The sequence below is a fragment of the Schistocerca piceifrons genome, chromosome 11, assembly GCF_021461385.2.
Source record: "Schistocerca piceifrons isolate TAMUIC-IGC-003096 chromosome 11, iqSchPice1.1, whole genome shotgun sequence".
NCBI classification, from domain to species: domain Eukaryota; kingdom Metazoa; phylum Arthropoda; class Insecta; order Orthoptera; family Acrididae; genus Schistocerca; species Schistocerca piceifrons.
Window position 1 is genome coordinate 168,506,148 of NC_060148.1, and position 16,210 is coordinate 168,522,357.

General features: G+C 42.4%; 1 protein-coding gene across 4 annotated transcripts in view; it reads left to right on the top strand.

Moving 5' to 3' along the window:
- LOC124719917 (zinc finger protein 436-like) overlaps window positions 1-16,210 on the top strand; it is a 223,562-nt gene that overhangs the window by 103,364 nt on the left and 103,988 nt on the right. For all 4 annotated transcript variants that reach the window (XM_047245109.1, XM_047245111.1, XM_047245110.1 and 1 more), the window contains one exon: window positions 6,092-6,157. In XM_047245109.1, the coding sequence (XP_047101065.1) occupies window positions 6,092-6,157 (66 nt within the window). The remainder of the gene's footprint in view (window positions 1-6,091; window positions 6,158-16,210) is intronic.

The window sequence follows — 16,210 nt, forward strand, 5'->3', positions numbered from 1 at the left end:
CCAAAAAATCCAAAGGACCACTCCAGTTTCCTAACCAAAACTGCGTGCAGAAAATATTATATAAAGACCAGTCATCAGTTTCAGAAGTGCTCCGTACCAGCACCTAGCCCGACATACACGTGCCTTGCTGAAGGAAATCCACACTTGTGAAAACAACAGCAACCTAGCAGACTTGAACTAGTGGACAGAGCCGAGAACATAGACTTAACAGACGCAGCATGCCTTTATATCTTTTGCTGTCACATCAGTGTACACCTGCGTGACAGTCAATAAACACCCAACATCATTAACAAGGGTTAAAATGACAAGGAAACACACCAGACATGTACCCATCAATGAAACAGAAATCGTGCTCCGGACCCTAAGGGCACGAAGTTAGTTTGTGCTCAACAAAGACTGTTATTGCCAAAATGAAGCTGTGCCAATGAGACTACTGATAGTGGCTTCCTAGTCAACATTTTCTTGAACACCTTAAAGAACAACAGCTTCAGATGCATAATAAAAATTTAAAAAAAATAGATTATGTAGATAACATAATATGCCTGATTCATGAACTGCACCCACATAGAACAGTTTCTCAGTGAGAAGAACAATTTACACTCAAAAACTTATTTTGTGTTAGAAACAAAAAGAGAAAATAGAGACAATTTTCTAAATCTTGTCATACAAATAATAAAGAAAACCCATGTGTCGTGACTGACAATTGACAAATTTTCACAACATAACTTTGATTGTTGTATGTTCACCAGGTTGATGACTGAACATACAAAGGAAAGGTAACAATAACAAAAAAAAGTCTCCTAATTGAGGCAAACAAAAGTTCACTTCTTATTTTCCACAAAGGTTTGTGGTAACACACACACACACTAGTAATAGTCCAATTCCGAGACGAAGACATAATCTTACACGATTGCAGTACACGAGATCGGCATCTACATCTACATCCATACTCCGCAAACCACCTGACAGTGTGTGGTGGAGGGTACATTGAGTACCTCTATCGGTTCTCCCTTCTATTCGAGTCTCGTATTGTTCGTGGAAAGAAGGATTGTCGGTATGCCTCTGTGTGGGCTCTAATCTCTCTGATTCTATCCTCACGGTCTCTTCACGAGATATACGTAGGAGGGAGCAATATACTGCTTGACTCCTCGGTGAAGGTATGTTCTCGAAACTTCAACAAAAGGCCGTACCGAGCTACTGAGCGTCTCTCTTGCAGAGTCTTCCACTGGAGTTTATCTATCATCTCTGCAACGCTTTGGCGATTACTAAATGATCCTGTAACGAAGCGCGCTGCTCTCCGTTGGATCTTCTCTATCTCTTCTATCAACCCTATCTGGTACAGATCCCACACCGGTAAGCATTAAGCAGTGGGCGAACAAGCGTACTGTGACCTACTTCCTTTGTTTTCAGATTGCATTTCCTTAGGATTCTTCCAATGAATCTTAGTCTGGCATCTGCTTTACTGACGATCAACTTTATATGATCATTCCATTTTAAATCACTCCTAATGCGTACTCCCAGATAATTTATGGAATTAACTGCTTCCAGTTGCTGATCTGCTATATTGTAGCTAAATGATAAGGGATCTTTCTTTCTATGTATTCGCAGCACATTACACTTGTCTACATTGAGATTCAATTGCCATTCCCTGCACCATGCGTCAATTCACTGCAGATCCTCCTGCATTTCAGTACAATTTTCCTTTGTTACAACCTCTCGATATACCACAGCATCATCCGCAAAAAGCCTCAGTGAACTTCCAATGTCATCCACAAGGTCATTTATGTATATTGTGAATAGCAACGGTCCTACGACACTCCCCTGCGGCACACCTGAAATCACTCTTACTTCGGAAGACTTCTCTCCGCATCCGGCGTGAACTGAACTTCAGGTCTGGTTCGAGCCCCGAAATAGCTGTCTCCAGCCAATCGGATTTCAGCATAGTGATACTTCCTGCAGGTCGTGGCTCGAGCTCCCCCTGCAGGAAGTAGTGGTCGGAATGTCCGTTTCCATTATCTTGTGTGTAAATAGCCGGTGTTTACCACGGTGCTTTTGGGTATGCCTTTGGGCATAGACAACCTCATCCTCTGTGTTGTTATAGGGGTTGCCGGCCCTCAGGGGATACCTTGGTTCCGGTATAACACCGTGACTTTACAATATTCAGGAAACTGACGACAACGAGCACCACCATTCACAATCTATTGAAACACTCGCTGACACATAACTGAGCAAGCTTCAGATTCGTGCACCGTAGAGTAAATGGAACAGCCGTATGCAAAGAGAACTAATCACAGGAGTTAAACACAATAAAACAAATAGCAGCAGAAAATGATTACCATACCCATATAATAGAGAAACTTAACAACAAATATGCAAATGAAAAAGGAATGAACAGGCCACATTATACGAGACCTTACATGGCACGCAAGAACACAATACACAAACAGTGACCACATACAAGACACACCAGGGCAATGACACGCACACAAAACTAAATGGCGCATACTCCCCTACAATAACAAAATTGTTCACAGAATAGAAAAACACATTAAAGAAACACGTACTTGGAATAGAATAGAGGACAGACACCACAAAACAGAAAAGGTGCAGAAGATGGGAAACAAAAGCAGATAAATTCAACAGATGTGGAATATGTGAACTCGCATGCAACATATGTCAATCAGTGTACACTGGTCAAACATGCAGGAAGTTTGCAACAACTTTACAACACCTCAGAACCCTAAAAAGTAGTAGCTCATATAGCACATTTGCTGACCACCTTATAGCCCACAACCACAGCCCAACTACAATAGAAACAAATTCAGAAATACCAAGATCCAGCTACAGCCTTTCCCATAATTGACAGAAGAAAGCTTCCACACACAGAAGGCAGTAGCAGAAGGCAAACGAGTTATCAATGAATACACTACACTCTGCAAAGGCATGCTATTTAACACAGAAAAGACAATACAAGCAGGTAAAAAAATCACACACACACACACACACACACACACACACACACACACACACACACACACACACACACAGAGAGAGAGAGAGAGAGAGAGAGAGAGAGAGAGAGCAAAATTCAAATTCAATGCCAAACTTGCTTGAGAACAAGTGAACATAAACGGCTTTAGAGTACACAAAGACAATGTTTTGCACTGTGTTTCGGTGAAGTGAAAAGCTTTTGTTAAACCAAAATTCTGTAAAATATGTGTAATATTTGTGTATGATGTTGAACAATCTTGTCAGTTACCACAACAAGATTATGTTGAAGCATAAAGGAAAAAAATATTGACATTAACATTATTTGGTTGCAGGTTACAAGTTATCAGTATGGGGCAATGTACAGATTGTTCTGCAAAACCATGTGATGTAAAATTAAAAGTTCATTAAATTTAAAAGTAAAATCAAAACTAAAAATAAACAAACAAAAATTGCCTTTGGACCTAGCCGGCCGGGGTGGCCAAGCAGTTAAAGGCGCTACAGTCTGGAACCGCCCGACCACTACGGTCGCAGGTTCGAATCCTGCCTCGGGCATGGATGTGTGTGATGTCCTTAGGTTAGTTAGGTTTAAGTAGTTCTAAGTTCTAGGAGACTGATGACCTTAGAAGTTAAGTCCCATACTGCTCAGAGCCATTTTTGCACCTTATCTATGAGTCCTTATCTGCAAGTCTTTTGCCCACATCCATGGATTCTGAAATATTGTTAAGCACTTTAAACTGTTAGATACAGAGGAATTCTGACGCTAGTCTTGTTTCTGCGCTGAATTTTCATCTTCTTGTGTGTGACCTCGTAATTCACATTCCATAGACTAAGAATGAACGCAAAGAATCTTATGATTCATCCTGTCGTACTGCCATTCGTGAACAGCATTCCGGGGTGGTTGTCCACTAGGATAACGTCCGTCCACGTACTGCTTTTGTAAACCTACGTGCTCTACAGAGTGTCGACACACTGCCTCGGCCAGTTCGATCACCAGATGTCCCCAGTCGAGCACATACGGGACGTCATCAGACGACAGCTGCGATGTATTCCACGACCGGCATTAACCTTCCTCGTATTGACTGACCGAGTGCAACAGGCACGGAACTCCATCCCGTAAACTGACATCCGGCACCTGTACAACACAGTGTGTATATGTTTGCATGCTTGCGTTCAACATTACGGCAGTTAGAATGGTTATTAATATACCGTCATTTCACATTTGCAGTGGCTTATCTCACGATTACATAAATCTGTGATCCTGAAATGTTAATTGCTTAAATATATTACCTAGCTAACTGTAATCTCAAAATTTCAGTGGTTAGACACTGGACTCGCATTCGGGAGGACGACGGTTCAATCCCGCGTCCGGCCATCCCGATTTAGGTTTTCCGTGATTTCCCTAAATCATTCCAGGCAAATGCCGGGATGGTTCCTCTGAAAGGGCACGGCCGACTTCCTTCCCTAATCCGATGAGACCGATGACCACGCTGTCTGGTCTCCTTCCCCAAAACAACCAACCAACCATCAAAATTTCATTACTCTGCGTTAATTATTTTTTGGTGTTGTAATTTTTTCTATCAGTGTATCTGCAGATAAAACTGCTAATATAAGTATCGGTATGGGCTTTTACCCACAATGTCAGTATCCGGATCCGTGCTGGCCTCTAACAGAATAACGTTTTGCCTGTGGAATAAAAAAATTAGTCCAGTTAATAATGTGCACGGAGGTGACAAAAGTAATGGGATAGCAATATCCACATATAAAGATGGTGGGAGTATTGTAAAAGGGCAGTGGTGGAGCTGTCACTTGTACTCGGGTGACTCGTGTGACGCACGGTGGGGATTAACAGACTTCAAATACGGAATGGTAGTTTGAGCTAGATGCGTGGAATGTTCCAATTTGGAAATCGTTAGGGGATTTACTATTCTGCCATCCGCAGTTTCGAGAGTGTGCCGAGAATACCAAATTGCAGGAATTACCTCTCACCGCGGAGAAGGCAGTGGCCGACGGCCTTCACTTAATGACGGAGAGCAGCAGCATTTGAGTAGAGTTGTCAGTGCTAACAGACGAGCGACACTGTGTGAAACAACTGCCAAAATCAATCTGGGATGTAAGAATAAACGTATTTGTTAGGGCAGTGCGGCAAAATTTGATGTAATGAGCCACGGCAGTAGACGGTCGATGCGAGTGCCTTTGCCGGCAACTCGACGTCACCTTCACCGTCTCTTCCGGGCTCGTGACCGTATCGGTCGTATCCTAGAGGATGGAAAACTGTAGCCTTTTCCGACGAGTCCCAATTTCTGTTGTTAATATCTAATGGTGGGGTTCGAGTGTGGCAGAGACCCCGAGAAGCCGTGGACCCGAGTTGTCGACGGGGCACTGTGCGAGCTGGTGGTGGCTCCGTAATAGTTTGGGCTGTTGTCATACAGAATGGACTGAGTCCTGTGGTTCCAACTGAACTGATCGTTAATGGGAAACGGTTATGTTCAGCTGCTTGGAGACCTTTTGCAGCCATTTACTGATTTCATGTTCCAAAGCAAAGATAAGAGTTTTTATAGATGATACTGCACCGTGTCACTGGGCCACAATTGTTCGCAACTGCTTTGTAGAACATTCGGGACAATTCAGGTGTTGATCTGGCCACCCAGATCGCCTGAAATGATTCCCACTGAACGTTTATTGGACGTAATTGAGAGGTCAGTTCGTGCACGAAACCCTGCACTGGCAACACTTTTGCAATTATCGACAGCTATAGAAGCGACATGGCTCAGTATTTCTGCAGGGGTCTTCCAACAACTTTTTGATTGTATGCCATGTCAAGTTGCTGCACTATGCTGGCAAAAGGAAGTCTGGCATCATTTTAGGTGCTATCCCATGACTTTTATCATGTCTGTACATCTCATTATTTCTGGTCTCTGTCTCACTTGAAGTGTAACTACCTATTGCAGTCAGGTAAACTGCGAGCATTGCTCGCTGACATCACACGAGACACTGTTGTGGGATCTGACTCGTTAGCATACAAAAATCAGTAACATATTGAAGACTTTGTACCTTGGCTACTCTGCTTATGAGCATGAACCAAAATTTCTGTTTGTTACAGGAGCTGAACTGTGTAACAGTGAGAAGCGAGCAACCTGAAGTTGTCAGTTACAATGTGCGACAAAAGGTAGGAAGGCAAAATACGCCTGCTTCTTGCTCTGATTGCCCTTAGCAGGGTTCTCTTTCACTTAACACTGCTACATTTGACAGTTCACTGTGTTTATTGTTGTTGTTTTCTGTCCGAAGACTGGCTTGATGCAGCTCTCCGTGCTACTCTATCTTGTGCAAGCCTCCCATCTCTGAATAACTACTGCAACCTACATCATTCTTCCAAATCTGCTTACTGTATTCATCTCTTGGTCTCCCTCTACAATTTTTACACCCCCCCACTCTTTCCTCGAGTACTAAATTGGCGATCACTTGATGTCTTAGAACGTGTCCTATCAACCGAATCCTTCTTTTAGTCTTAATTGTGCCATAACTTCATTTTCTCCCCATTTCTATTCAGTACCACTTCATTAGTTATTTTATGTACCCATGTAATCTTGAGGATTCTTCTGTAGTACCATGTTTCAAAAGTGATTATTCTCTTGTCTGAACTGCTTATTGTCAATGTTTCACTTCCATACAAGGCTACACTCCAGAAAATGCCATCAGGAGAGACTTGTTAACATTTATTTGAGGATTGACTGAAAAGTAATGCCTTCACTTTCATAACTCTTTCAACAGTTGGCAGCATCGGGATGCGGCAGGTACTCGCTTGTTCTGTAGCCTCTTCTCTCTAGCTCCAGTTGGCGGGATGCCTCAGCATTGAATAGTTGTGTTGTTACAGTGTAAAGTGTGGAACCCTGTGCAGACGGTCGGTCAGTGTGATTTAAGCAACATGCAGTCATTGAATTGTTGACAGCAGAAGGTGTCACCCCACAGGAGGTTCATCAGAGAATGAAAGCAGTTCACGGTGATTGTGTCGATGTGAGTACTGTCCGCCGTCGGATGAGTACGTTTAAAGATGTCGAGGCAGGAACATCTCAACTGCGTGGCAAACGAAGAGTTGGACGTCCTGTGACAGCAAAAACTGAGGATCACGAACAAAATTTTGACAGATTGACTCAGGACTGTTGTTGTATCACTCAGAGAGAAATTGCAAGCACAATCGGCATTTCACAAGAACGTGTGGGCCACATTATTGCTTTGCTCAGCTATCGGAAGATCTGTGCACGATTGATACCCCGGATGCTGACTCCTGAAATGAAAGTGCACAGACTTGTAATTTGCCAGGAACATCTCTCACATTACGAGAATGAAGGTGACGCCTTTCTCCATTCAATTGCGACAGTAGATGAAACGTGGGTACACCATTATGACCCAGAGACGAAATGTCAGTTTATGAAATATCGACACAGACTCGCCCCAGAAAAAGAAATTCGAGACGCAGCCCTCAGCTTCAATTTTTAATTGTTGAGAAATTTTAGACATTCGATCACTCACCTCGAGTCAAGACATCTGCAGCACTTGTATTAATATACGAATTGGCTGTGTTGCTATCAAAAAACTCTTGGAGGATAAAAAATTACAGATAGACAGAGTAATGTTGTTTCCTCTCACAGCTTCTCTAATGTTGACGGACCACACTCCAGCAATTTACAAGAGAACCGTACTGTCTCGTGCTACCATCTACTGGAAGCAAAGTACATTACATTTGTTCTCCAATACCGCCAGTAGAAACACTGAAAAGGAGTAAAAAAGATCACACTTTTTTTGGAAAGGGGGAGGGGGCCAGAGAGAGAGAGAGAGAGAGAGAGAGAGAGAGAGAGAGAACACTGTTCTGTGTGACGAGTCTCCCCCTGCCTTAGCAGTGGAACTTCACTGCTGCTGGACTGCTCACAGCACTGTGAGGAATGTGGGGCCTAAAGGTTTACTTATCCTCAAAACTGGCCAACTGTGGGATAATGGTCATCAGGTTTTGGCCTCCCAGACTTTAATATTCAGTGTGGCGGGGCAGTCGTGTCACGTGACAAGCCCGGGGAGTGCTCGACCGTTTCTGCAGCCCAGCCTTGTTTCATTTCTTCACTTATCTTCTTTTGTGGTCCTTTATCTCTGGCAGACGTGAGGAGCACATCTGACACTGTCAACCAGAACAAAGTAATAAAAATTCTAAAAGCTGATTGAACTAAACTAAAGAGACAGAAGAATAATTAAAGAACTATAGTATTACTTGCACATGCAGCTATCATTTTTTCTTTGTTTCTTCTACAATTTCAACCTTACAAGGAGATCACATGCCAGTCAAATTTTTGTAATTTTGTGTGTGTGTGGTACTTGAAGGTCAGAACTCAAATGTCAGTTTCACAAATCAGTTCGGTGTCAAAAATTCTTGAAAAAATTGTCTTTAAAGTTTTCTCACGAACTTTGTCACTAAGCTGAGGAAATTTTTCACACCGGGCCGTGTGACTAACACCGTAGTATTGAATAATGGTAATTGGGTAATCTTCGGATTGTTGAGACCCGACTTTCTCCCAGCATGTATAGCGTACAGATAACTTAGGGTAATGCAGCGGTTGAGGTCGCCGACAGCTGCCGATATTTTGACAGGAGCACACCCTGCCATTTATAAGGTGTAACTGCAGTAAGTAAGCACTGTGCGAGGGAACTGGAAACCGCAGTTTGCAGAGAAACTCCACAAAGATGACGCACTGTAAACACTGGGACCGTTGTACAAACTGAAGGTGACTGACTCCAGGTGTTACCAGTGGTGAAATTAATAATCAACAGGTCAGGTAGCATTAACTCTGTCCCTCTGTTTTTTGACAAGGGAGAGAGCAGGATTGCATGCAGGATTTAGATAAAAACAGTTATCTCTATTAACGAGGTTAATTGCCAGTTTAATGTCAACTGTTTCCATAACAACACCATCCCGGTTGCTGTAAATGTATGCCACAATCTCCGTGTCACTGTATTCTGTAGGATGACCGGTACCGAGGCAGTGTTCTGCAGTGGCAGATTTGTCTGGCTGTCATAAGCGTGTGTGCCGCTCACACTCGGTATACTGTTCCTCCACAGTCTCGATAGTCTAACCGATACATCACACGCCACAACTGCAAGGAATACATACAGTAGACAACCACCTAGCGCCAAATGAGATCGTGTTTTACGTAACCTAAAAGGCCCACCAATCTTTTAGGTGGTGGTTGAATAACCCACTTCATTTGTTTTCACAAAATATGACCAATCCTGTTGAAAGTGCTCCCTGCATAAAGGCAAAAAGGCTGTAGACTTTACTGCCACCTCAGTATTACCATCACCCATGCAGAGTACAGTCGATCAGTAGCACAGTGCACGTCTCATCTGTCTTCCACTGTAACCGTTCTGATGAGAGGTCACCTCGAGATGGGCTAATTCGGCTGACACAACTCTCAGGGTCCGAGTGTCACCCAAATTCCCATTGCCACGAGACCGAACAACAAAAGTATCATCTGCATATCTGAAAAAACGTGCCGGTTTCAAAGCTGCTGACTCCGAGGCACCGTCTTCCGAGTCTCCGATAACCAAATTGGCAATAATAGGTTACGATGGGCTTCCCATTGGAACCTGTCTGCTCACAGTACTGGCCATTGAATAAAAAGTAAGTGGGTCATCGCATGTCGAAATAGGTTCATTAAACCGACACGAAACCTAACCTCAATCGATTGTCAGGAATCACACTGAGGGACACGAATGAAAAGAGATGCCACTTCAAAACTTACTAAAATGTCAGAGTCATTCAAACACATTCCCTGTAATTGACATAAGAAATCTGCCGATTTCTAAGTGTGATGCTCACAGTGACCTACTATAGGGCTCAAGAGAATAGCAGTGTGTTTTGCTACTGATCAGCCAGAATGTCATGACCACCTACATAATAACCAGTATGTTCGCCTTTGGCACGGATGACAGAGGCGACGTGTCGTGGCATGGAAGCAGTTAGGCCTCGGTGGGTCTCCAGAGAGAGTTGGCACCACATCTGCACACACACACACACACACACACACACACACACACACACACACACACACGTGCGCGCAAGTTACCTATTTCCCGTAAATTCTGGGGAGGGGCGATGAGCACCAGGGGGCAATGAGTTCTCGTGCCACGTTCAATCGCATCCCATCCCAGATGCGTTCGACCGGGTTCAATTCTGGTGATTTGGGGGGCCAGCACATAAATTAGAACACACCATAGACTTCCTCGAACCCGGCCACCACACTCCTGGCGTTGTGACTTGACACATTGTCTTGTTGAAAAATGCCACTGCTGTCGGGAAACATCATCATCACGAAGGGGGCGTATGCGGTTTGCAACCAGAGTACGATACTTCTCGGTCGTCACAGTGCCTCGCACGAGCTCCGTCGGACCCGCAGATGCCCACGCAGTTGTGCCCCGGAGCTGCTGCCAGCTCGTCTCCGTCCTGCAGTGTATAGGTGTCGAGGAGCCGGTCCTCGGGAAGATGACGGTTTCACTCCCTCCTGTCGGCCCGATAAAGAAGGTCTCGGGATTCGTCAGACCGCGCGACGTTCTGCCACTGTGCCGGCGTCCAGTGCCGACGGTCACATTGCCGTTTCAGTCGTAGTTTGCCGATGTCGGCACGTGCTCAGGTTGTCACCTGCAGAGGCCCACGGCTTGGAGTGTTCAGTGGTCACTGTGTTCAGACACACTCGTACTCTGCCCAGCATTAGTGTGTGATGCCGGTTCTGCCAGTTTCACACCTGTCCCATTTTACCGGTCTGCCCGGCCTACAACGTCTGACATCTGTAATGACAGGTCCCCTCCCCTACCTCACGACGTGTGGATGTGATTTCACCTCGTGTCGAAGACACTCACCACCGCACTCCTCAAACACCCGATAAATCGTGCAGTTTGCGAAACGCTCGTACCAAGCCTCCGGGCCGGCACAGTCTGCCCTCGATCAAACTCGGGTAGATTGAGTGCCTTCAGCGTTCTACACACACACTGATACTGCGTGCACCGTGCAGGTGTCTGACTGGCAGTCGTCCCTCAGCAGGTGACGCTGCTGTCGCCCGCACGGGTTCACACCGGTAGTGGGTTGATGGTCGTAATGGTGGGGCTGACCGTTGTATGTCAAAACAACAATATTATTCACAATCAGACAGAGAGGAACTCTTCTACTGTGGACCTTACAGAGGGCATATAATCTAGGAGGAACACACTAAGAATTAAGACTCTTCCTAGTCTCCTGAAACTGGGAACTTTCCTTCAGAAGGCCATTAATCCTCCTCCCGACACTTTTCGTAGGGTCGGCACCGATCCGGTGATTCGATGAATCGGACAGTAAAAGCTGCGTCTTTTTAGTGTAATCCTGCTTGTACGAGACAGTGGTAGATTTTAAAACTATCTCCCGAGGTAGTAGAGAAGGCAAAAACGGAGATACGTCGTGTGTTGATTAGAGCACGTCCTCCCGAGAGTAATGCCACAGTGGCTAAGAGGGCTGCTTTAAGTTTACTTAGAGTTGATCTGGATACTGTTATTTTACCTGCGTGCAAGGTTATTGCTTCTGTTTCCTATTATTTCCACAAAAATTAAACTTAATGTCACATTGTTGCGATCTCAAAAAACAGCATTTTATGCATGCTGTATGAATCTGCAGTTAAATTTCATCTGGTAGTAGTAGTAGTAGTAGCAGCAGCTTCATTCATTCGTAGATCTCTTTTTACAAGGATATAGGACATGGCAAAATATTTACAACTTTAGACCAATTTAAAATAAGCCAATTTGTATACACATACATTTACAGACTTCTAGTTAGAGGCAATCATTAGATTTACTCCTGGTATGCAATACTTTTTTTACAAATAACTTATTAAATAATCTAATGCCACACTGTTCACTCATATCTCACTGTCAGTCACACTAGACACACACAGTTTTGTAACACACACACACACACACACACACACACACACACACACACACACACACCGGTGATCTCTGGGCCATTTTATGTACTGCAACTTAGAGTGAGATGTTGAGTTCAGAAAGAGGAAGAAGTGTTAGTGTTGTGCTATGCATAGTTTGGGGGTAAGTATTTATAGAAAAGGGAAAAAGAAGGAAAAAAACAGTGTGAAGGTATTATGTGGAATGCTGGATGTTTTATAATCATCATTATTTATTTGTATAACAATTTTTTTTACAAACCCTTACTCTGTTTTATCTAAGTAGTCCTTCAGTGTATAAAATGTATTGCATAACAGGTACTTTTTAGCTGCCTTTTTAAATAAGTGTATTTTTGCAGTTTTTTAAATCTCTTTTGGTAATTTATTGTAAGTTTTATTCTTTGGTAGAAAATGCTGTTTTGAGTTTTATGTTTATTTTTTCTTGGTAAATGTAAGTCGAATCTAGCTCTTGTTTCATGGTCAGAGCTGTTTGTGCAGTAATTACCAATGTTATTTTTCATATGTACAACTGACGGGTTAATGTATTCACATGCCGCAGTTAAAATCCTGAGTGTTTTGAACAGATCTTTACAATGAGCTCGACTACTATTTTAGTTATTATTCTTATGGCTCTTTTCTGGAGTTTGAAAATTGTGTTCATATTTTGTGCATTTGTTCCCCAAAACAGAATGCCATAGCTAAGAATTGAATAATATGTAGCTAAAAGACACTGCATGTTACACAGTGATAATAGGATTCTGCTGATGACATTCTGTTTGCAAGTACCATGCTGATGACATTCTGTTTGCAAGTACCTTTGTGTGGTCACACCACTTCATCTGTGAATCAATATTCATTTCTAGAAATTTTTCGTTTGTTACACACTCTATAGAGGTGTCATCTGTATTAAAATTCAACATAGTCATTTTCCCCCTTCAAACTGAAATTCATGGCATTAGTTTTCTTTATGTTCAAGATCACTTTATTGCTTATTGACCAATCGTAAACTTCCTTGAGAGTTTCATTTACTTTCTCTGCGAGGAGTTCTCTTGTTTTCTCAGTGGCTATAATATTGCTGTAATCAGCGAAGAGAATTTTTTCACCACGAGTAACACTACTGGCACAGTAATTGATGTATATCGGGAATAGTATTGGTCCTAATATACTACCTTGTGGAACCCCTATATTAATGCATTTTGGTTCCGATAAGTGTTTTACTAAATGTTTGGATCTATTTGTAGTGTTTGTTATCTCTACTCTTTGTACTCTGTCTGCTAGGTATGATGAAACAAGTCGTTACCTACCCCTCTTATTCCTAATACTTCTAATTTATTTAATAGAATCTTGTGGTTGAATGTATCAAAGGTCTTAGAAAGATCCAAAAATATGCCTGTGATGCACTCATTTTTATCAAGAGCATCAAGTACAACTTTTGTGAATTCTACTACGGCTGACTTCGTATTTTTGCCACTTCGGAAACCAAACTGTTATTCACTTAAAAGATAGTATTTATTTGGGCAATTCATTAATCTGTCTTTCATAATTGCTTCTGTTATTTTTGAGAATGGTGAGAGCAGGGAAATGGGCTGATAATTTTCTATGTCTTCTGCATTACCTTTCTTAAGCAAAGGTACAACTCACGCCTGTTTTAACTGCTCTGGAAATGTCCCTGATGTGAAGGATTCATTTATTATATTTGTTAAGGGACCTTTTATAATCTCTATGCATTGTTTCAGTACACACATTGGTGCTTTATCTAAGCCTACTGACTTTTTATTTTTTAGTTTTTGGGCAGTTTTATTGACTTCATTCTCTGTGGTTGTAAGTAACATCATTGTATTTAGTGCAACATTATTTACAGTTGTTATATTTGTTTTGGGGAATTTGTGCTGTAACTTTTCTGCAATACTTGAAAAATGCTCGTTTACATAATTCGCTAAGTGTTGTGGATCATTTATTACCTTATCCCCCACTCTTAGAAGTACGTTATTCTGCATTTGTTTGCCTCTCCCCGTTTCCTTTTTTACAACATCCCAGACTGCTTTTCTTTTATTCTCTGCATTATTTATTATTTTGTCATTAAATGACTTTTTTGCAGCAATCAGCACCTTCCTATAGACCTTTTTGTATCTATGATAGAAATTTAAGAATTCTGGATCATTGCGACTCTTTTTCCTGGAACTGAGGTATTTAAGTGTTTGGGAGGACTTCTTACTTCCTGCTGTTATCCATAGGTTTTTGTGTGATGTTGATACAGATATACATACTTTTGGAAATGCCTTTTCAAAGTTCAATTCAAATAATGTGGAGAATTTAGAGACTTTCTTATTCCCATTGGTTTCCTTATACTCTTCATCCCAGCTTTTGAAAAATCTTTTGTTTTGATTTCTGATAGATATCGTTCGTAAGCTTGTAGTTTAGGGAATGATTCAATGCCTGGTTTTACTGTTGTTATTTGACAGATATGGTATGATAGTCTGAGATCTTTTACAGGTACATCACATTTTTCCGTGTCCATATTTGTGGCCACATAGTCAATTACTGATGAAGTCATTGTAGTAACCCTTGTTGCACTATTGACCAATAGGGACATGCTAAAACTGTGGATATTTATGAGGGTACTGCTGGATTCATTTATGATATTAGTGTTGATGTTAATGTCCCCACCCAGAATTATGTTGACCTTTGTACTAGAGACTTTATCTAGAACTTGTGTTAATTTATTGAAATAAGTGTCCACACTACCGCTGGGAGAGCTACACACACCCAAAATTATTAATTTCTTGGTGATATCAAGCTCTGTTAATTCAATAGCTGATATTTCAAAGTGTTTGTCTTCACTTAGTGTACTGAGGTCATGTCTTGATTTGAACTGTGTTCCTTTTCTGATATAGTTGCATGATCCTCCACCCCTTGAAGCAGTTCTGCAGTAAGAGTTTGCCATTCCATTCAATGATAATACTACATGTTGGATCTCTGTATCTCTACACCAGTGCTCAGTAACACAAACTATTGTGCAGTTCAAAGATTGGAGCTCAACTTCTAATAGTAGTATTTTATTTTTTATTGATTGCATGTTTTGATGGAGGATTGTTAAGTCTGTGAAATGGCCCATGGTTTGTTTTCCTTTGTGACATCTGGTAGGTGTGATATTTGAAGTGTTAAAATCTGTCTTGTGAGTGGTTGTTTCAGTATTTTTTAAACTGCTGGAGATACTCTTTAGGCAGGGGAACCTGTTGTCTGGATTTATCCTAAAAAAGACCCGCTTCTCCTACCCATGACAACAGGTATTTGACCATGTGTGGCCCGAGATCCATCCCCGTATGGTTCCATGAATCAGCTGTACCAATCTTCCCTTCCCAGTCCTGTTTAGGTGTAGACCGTGCCTAGTGAAACCCGATCTGCTGATAACCCCGACGGGCACTAGAGAAACGTGAGCAAAGTTGGCTGCCCTCAGAGCCATCCCTAACCCCAGATTGATTCGCCTCACAGCTCCACCGAGGTGTGGTCGATCGTGACGCCAAAACAGCGCGACAAAGTGTACGTCGGTGCCGTGAGTCAGGGAAGCTATCTCGTCCCGGTCACCACCTATGTCATATGCCCCATCCCTGTCCAAACTGTTTCTCACCCCACCCACTATCACTACATGGTCCTCTTTTGTAAAGTCCTTACATAAAGACCCTAGGTCCTCTATCACATGACTTAGCCCTGCATTTGGCTTGGAGATACTGGTGGCCTGGTACGCTGCCCCTAAACTTTCCTGTAACTGAGGGCCTACTACCTAGCAGCAGCACTTTCTTCTTCCTAACGCTTTGTCTATTCCTAGTCTTCTTGGCCTCGGTTGAACTGTGCTGCACATTTCTTGCACCTCATTCTACCTGAGGCTCCTCTGCACTTTCTCTGTTTCAGTGCAGTATTATAATATGGTCTCGGGTGAGAAAAGAACTACCTGAATCGAGATATTTTTACCTCTGAAATGAGGAAAGTAGTTCAGTGCTCTCATATTGTGGATTTGACACTGTTAGGATTTGTAGACGAAAATTTGCAAGAGCTATGATCTAAGTGCAAATAAAAGGCGGTTCTGTCTGTCAGTAAAAATTAACAACATTAACGATAGTATCCAACGAAAACAAAAATTGAAAACTAAGTGGCAGTGGAGGTAGGAAGACATGACATTTGACGTAACATCATGAAAAGAAATCACACACAACCTTTGACATGACACCACAAAAAGAAATCACATAAAGTACCCC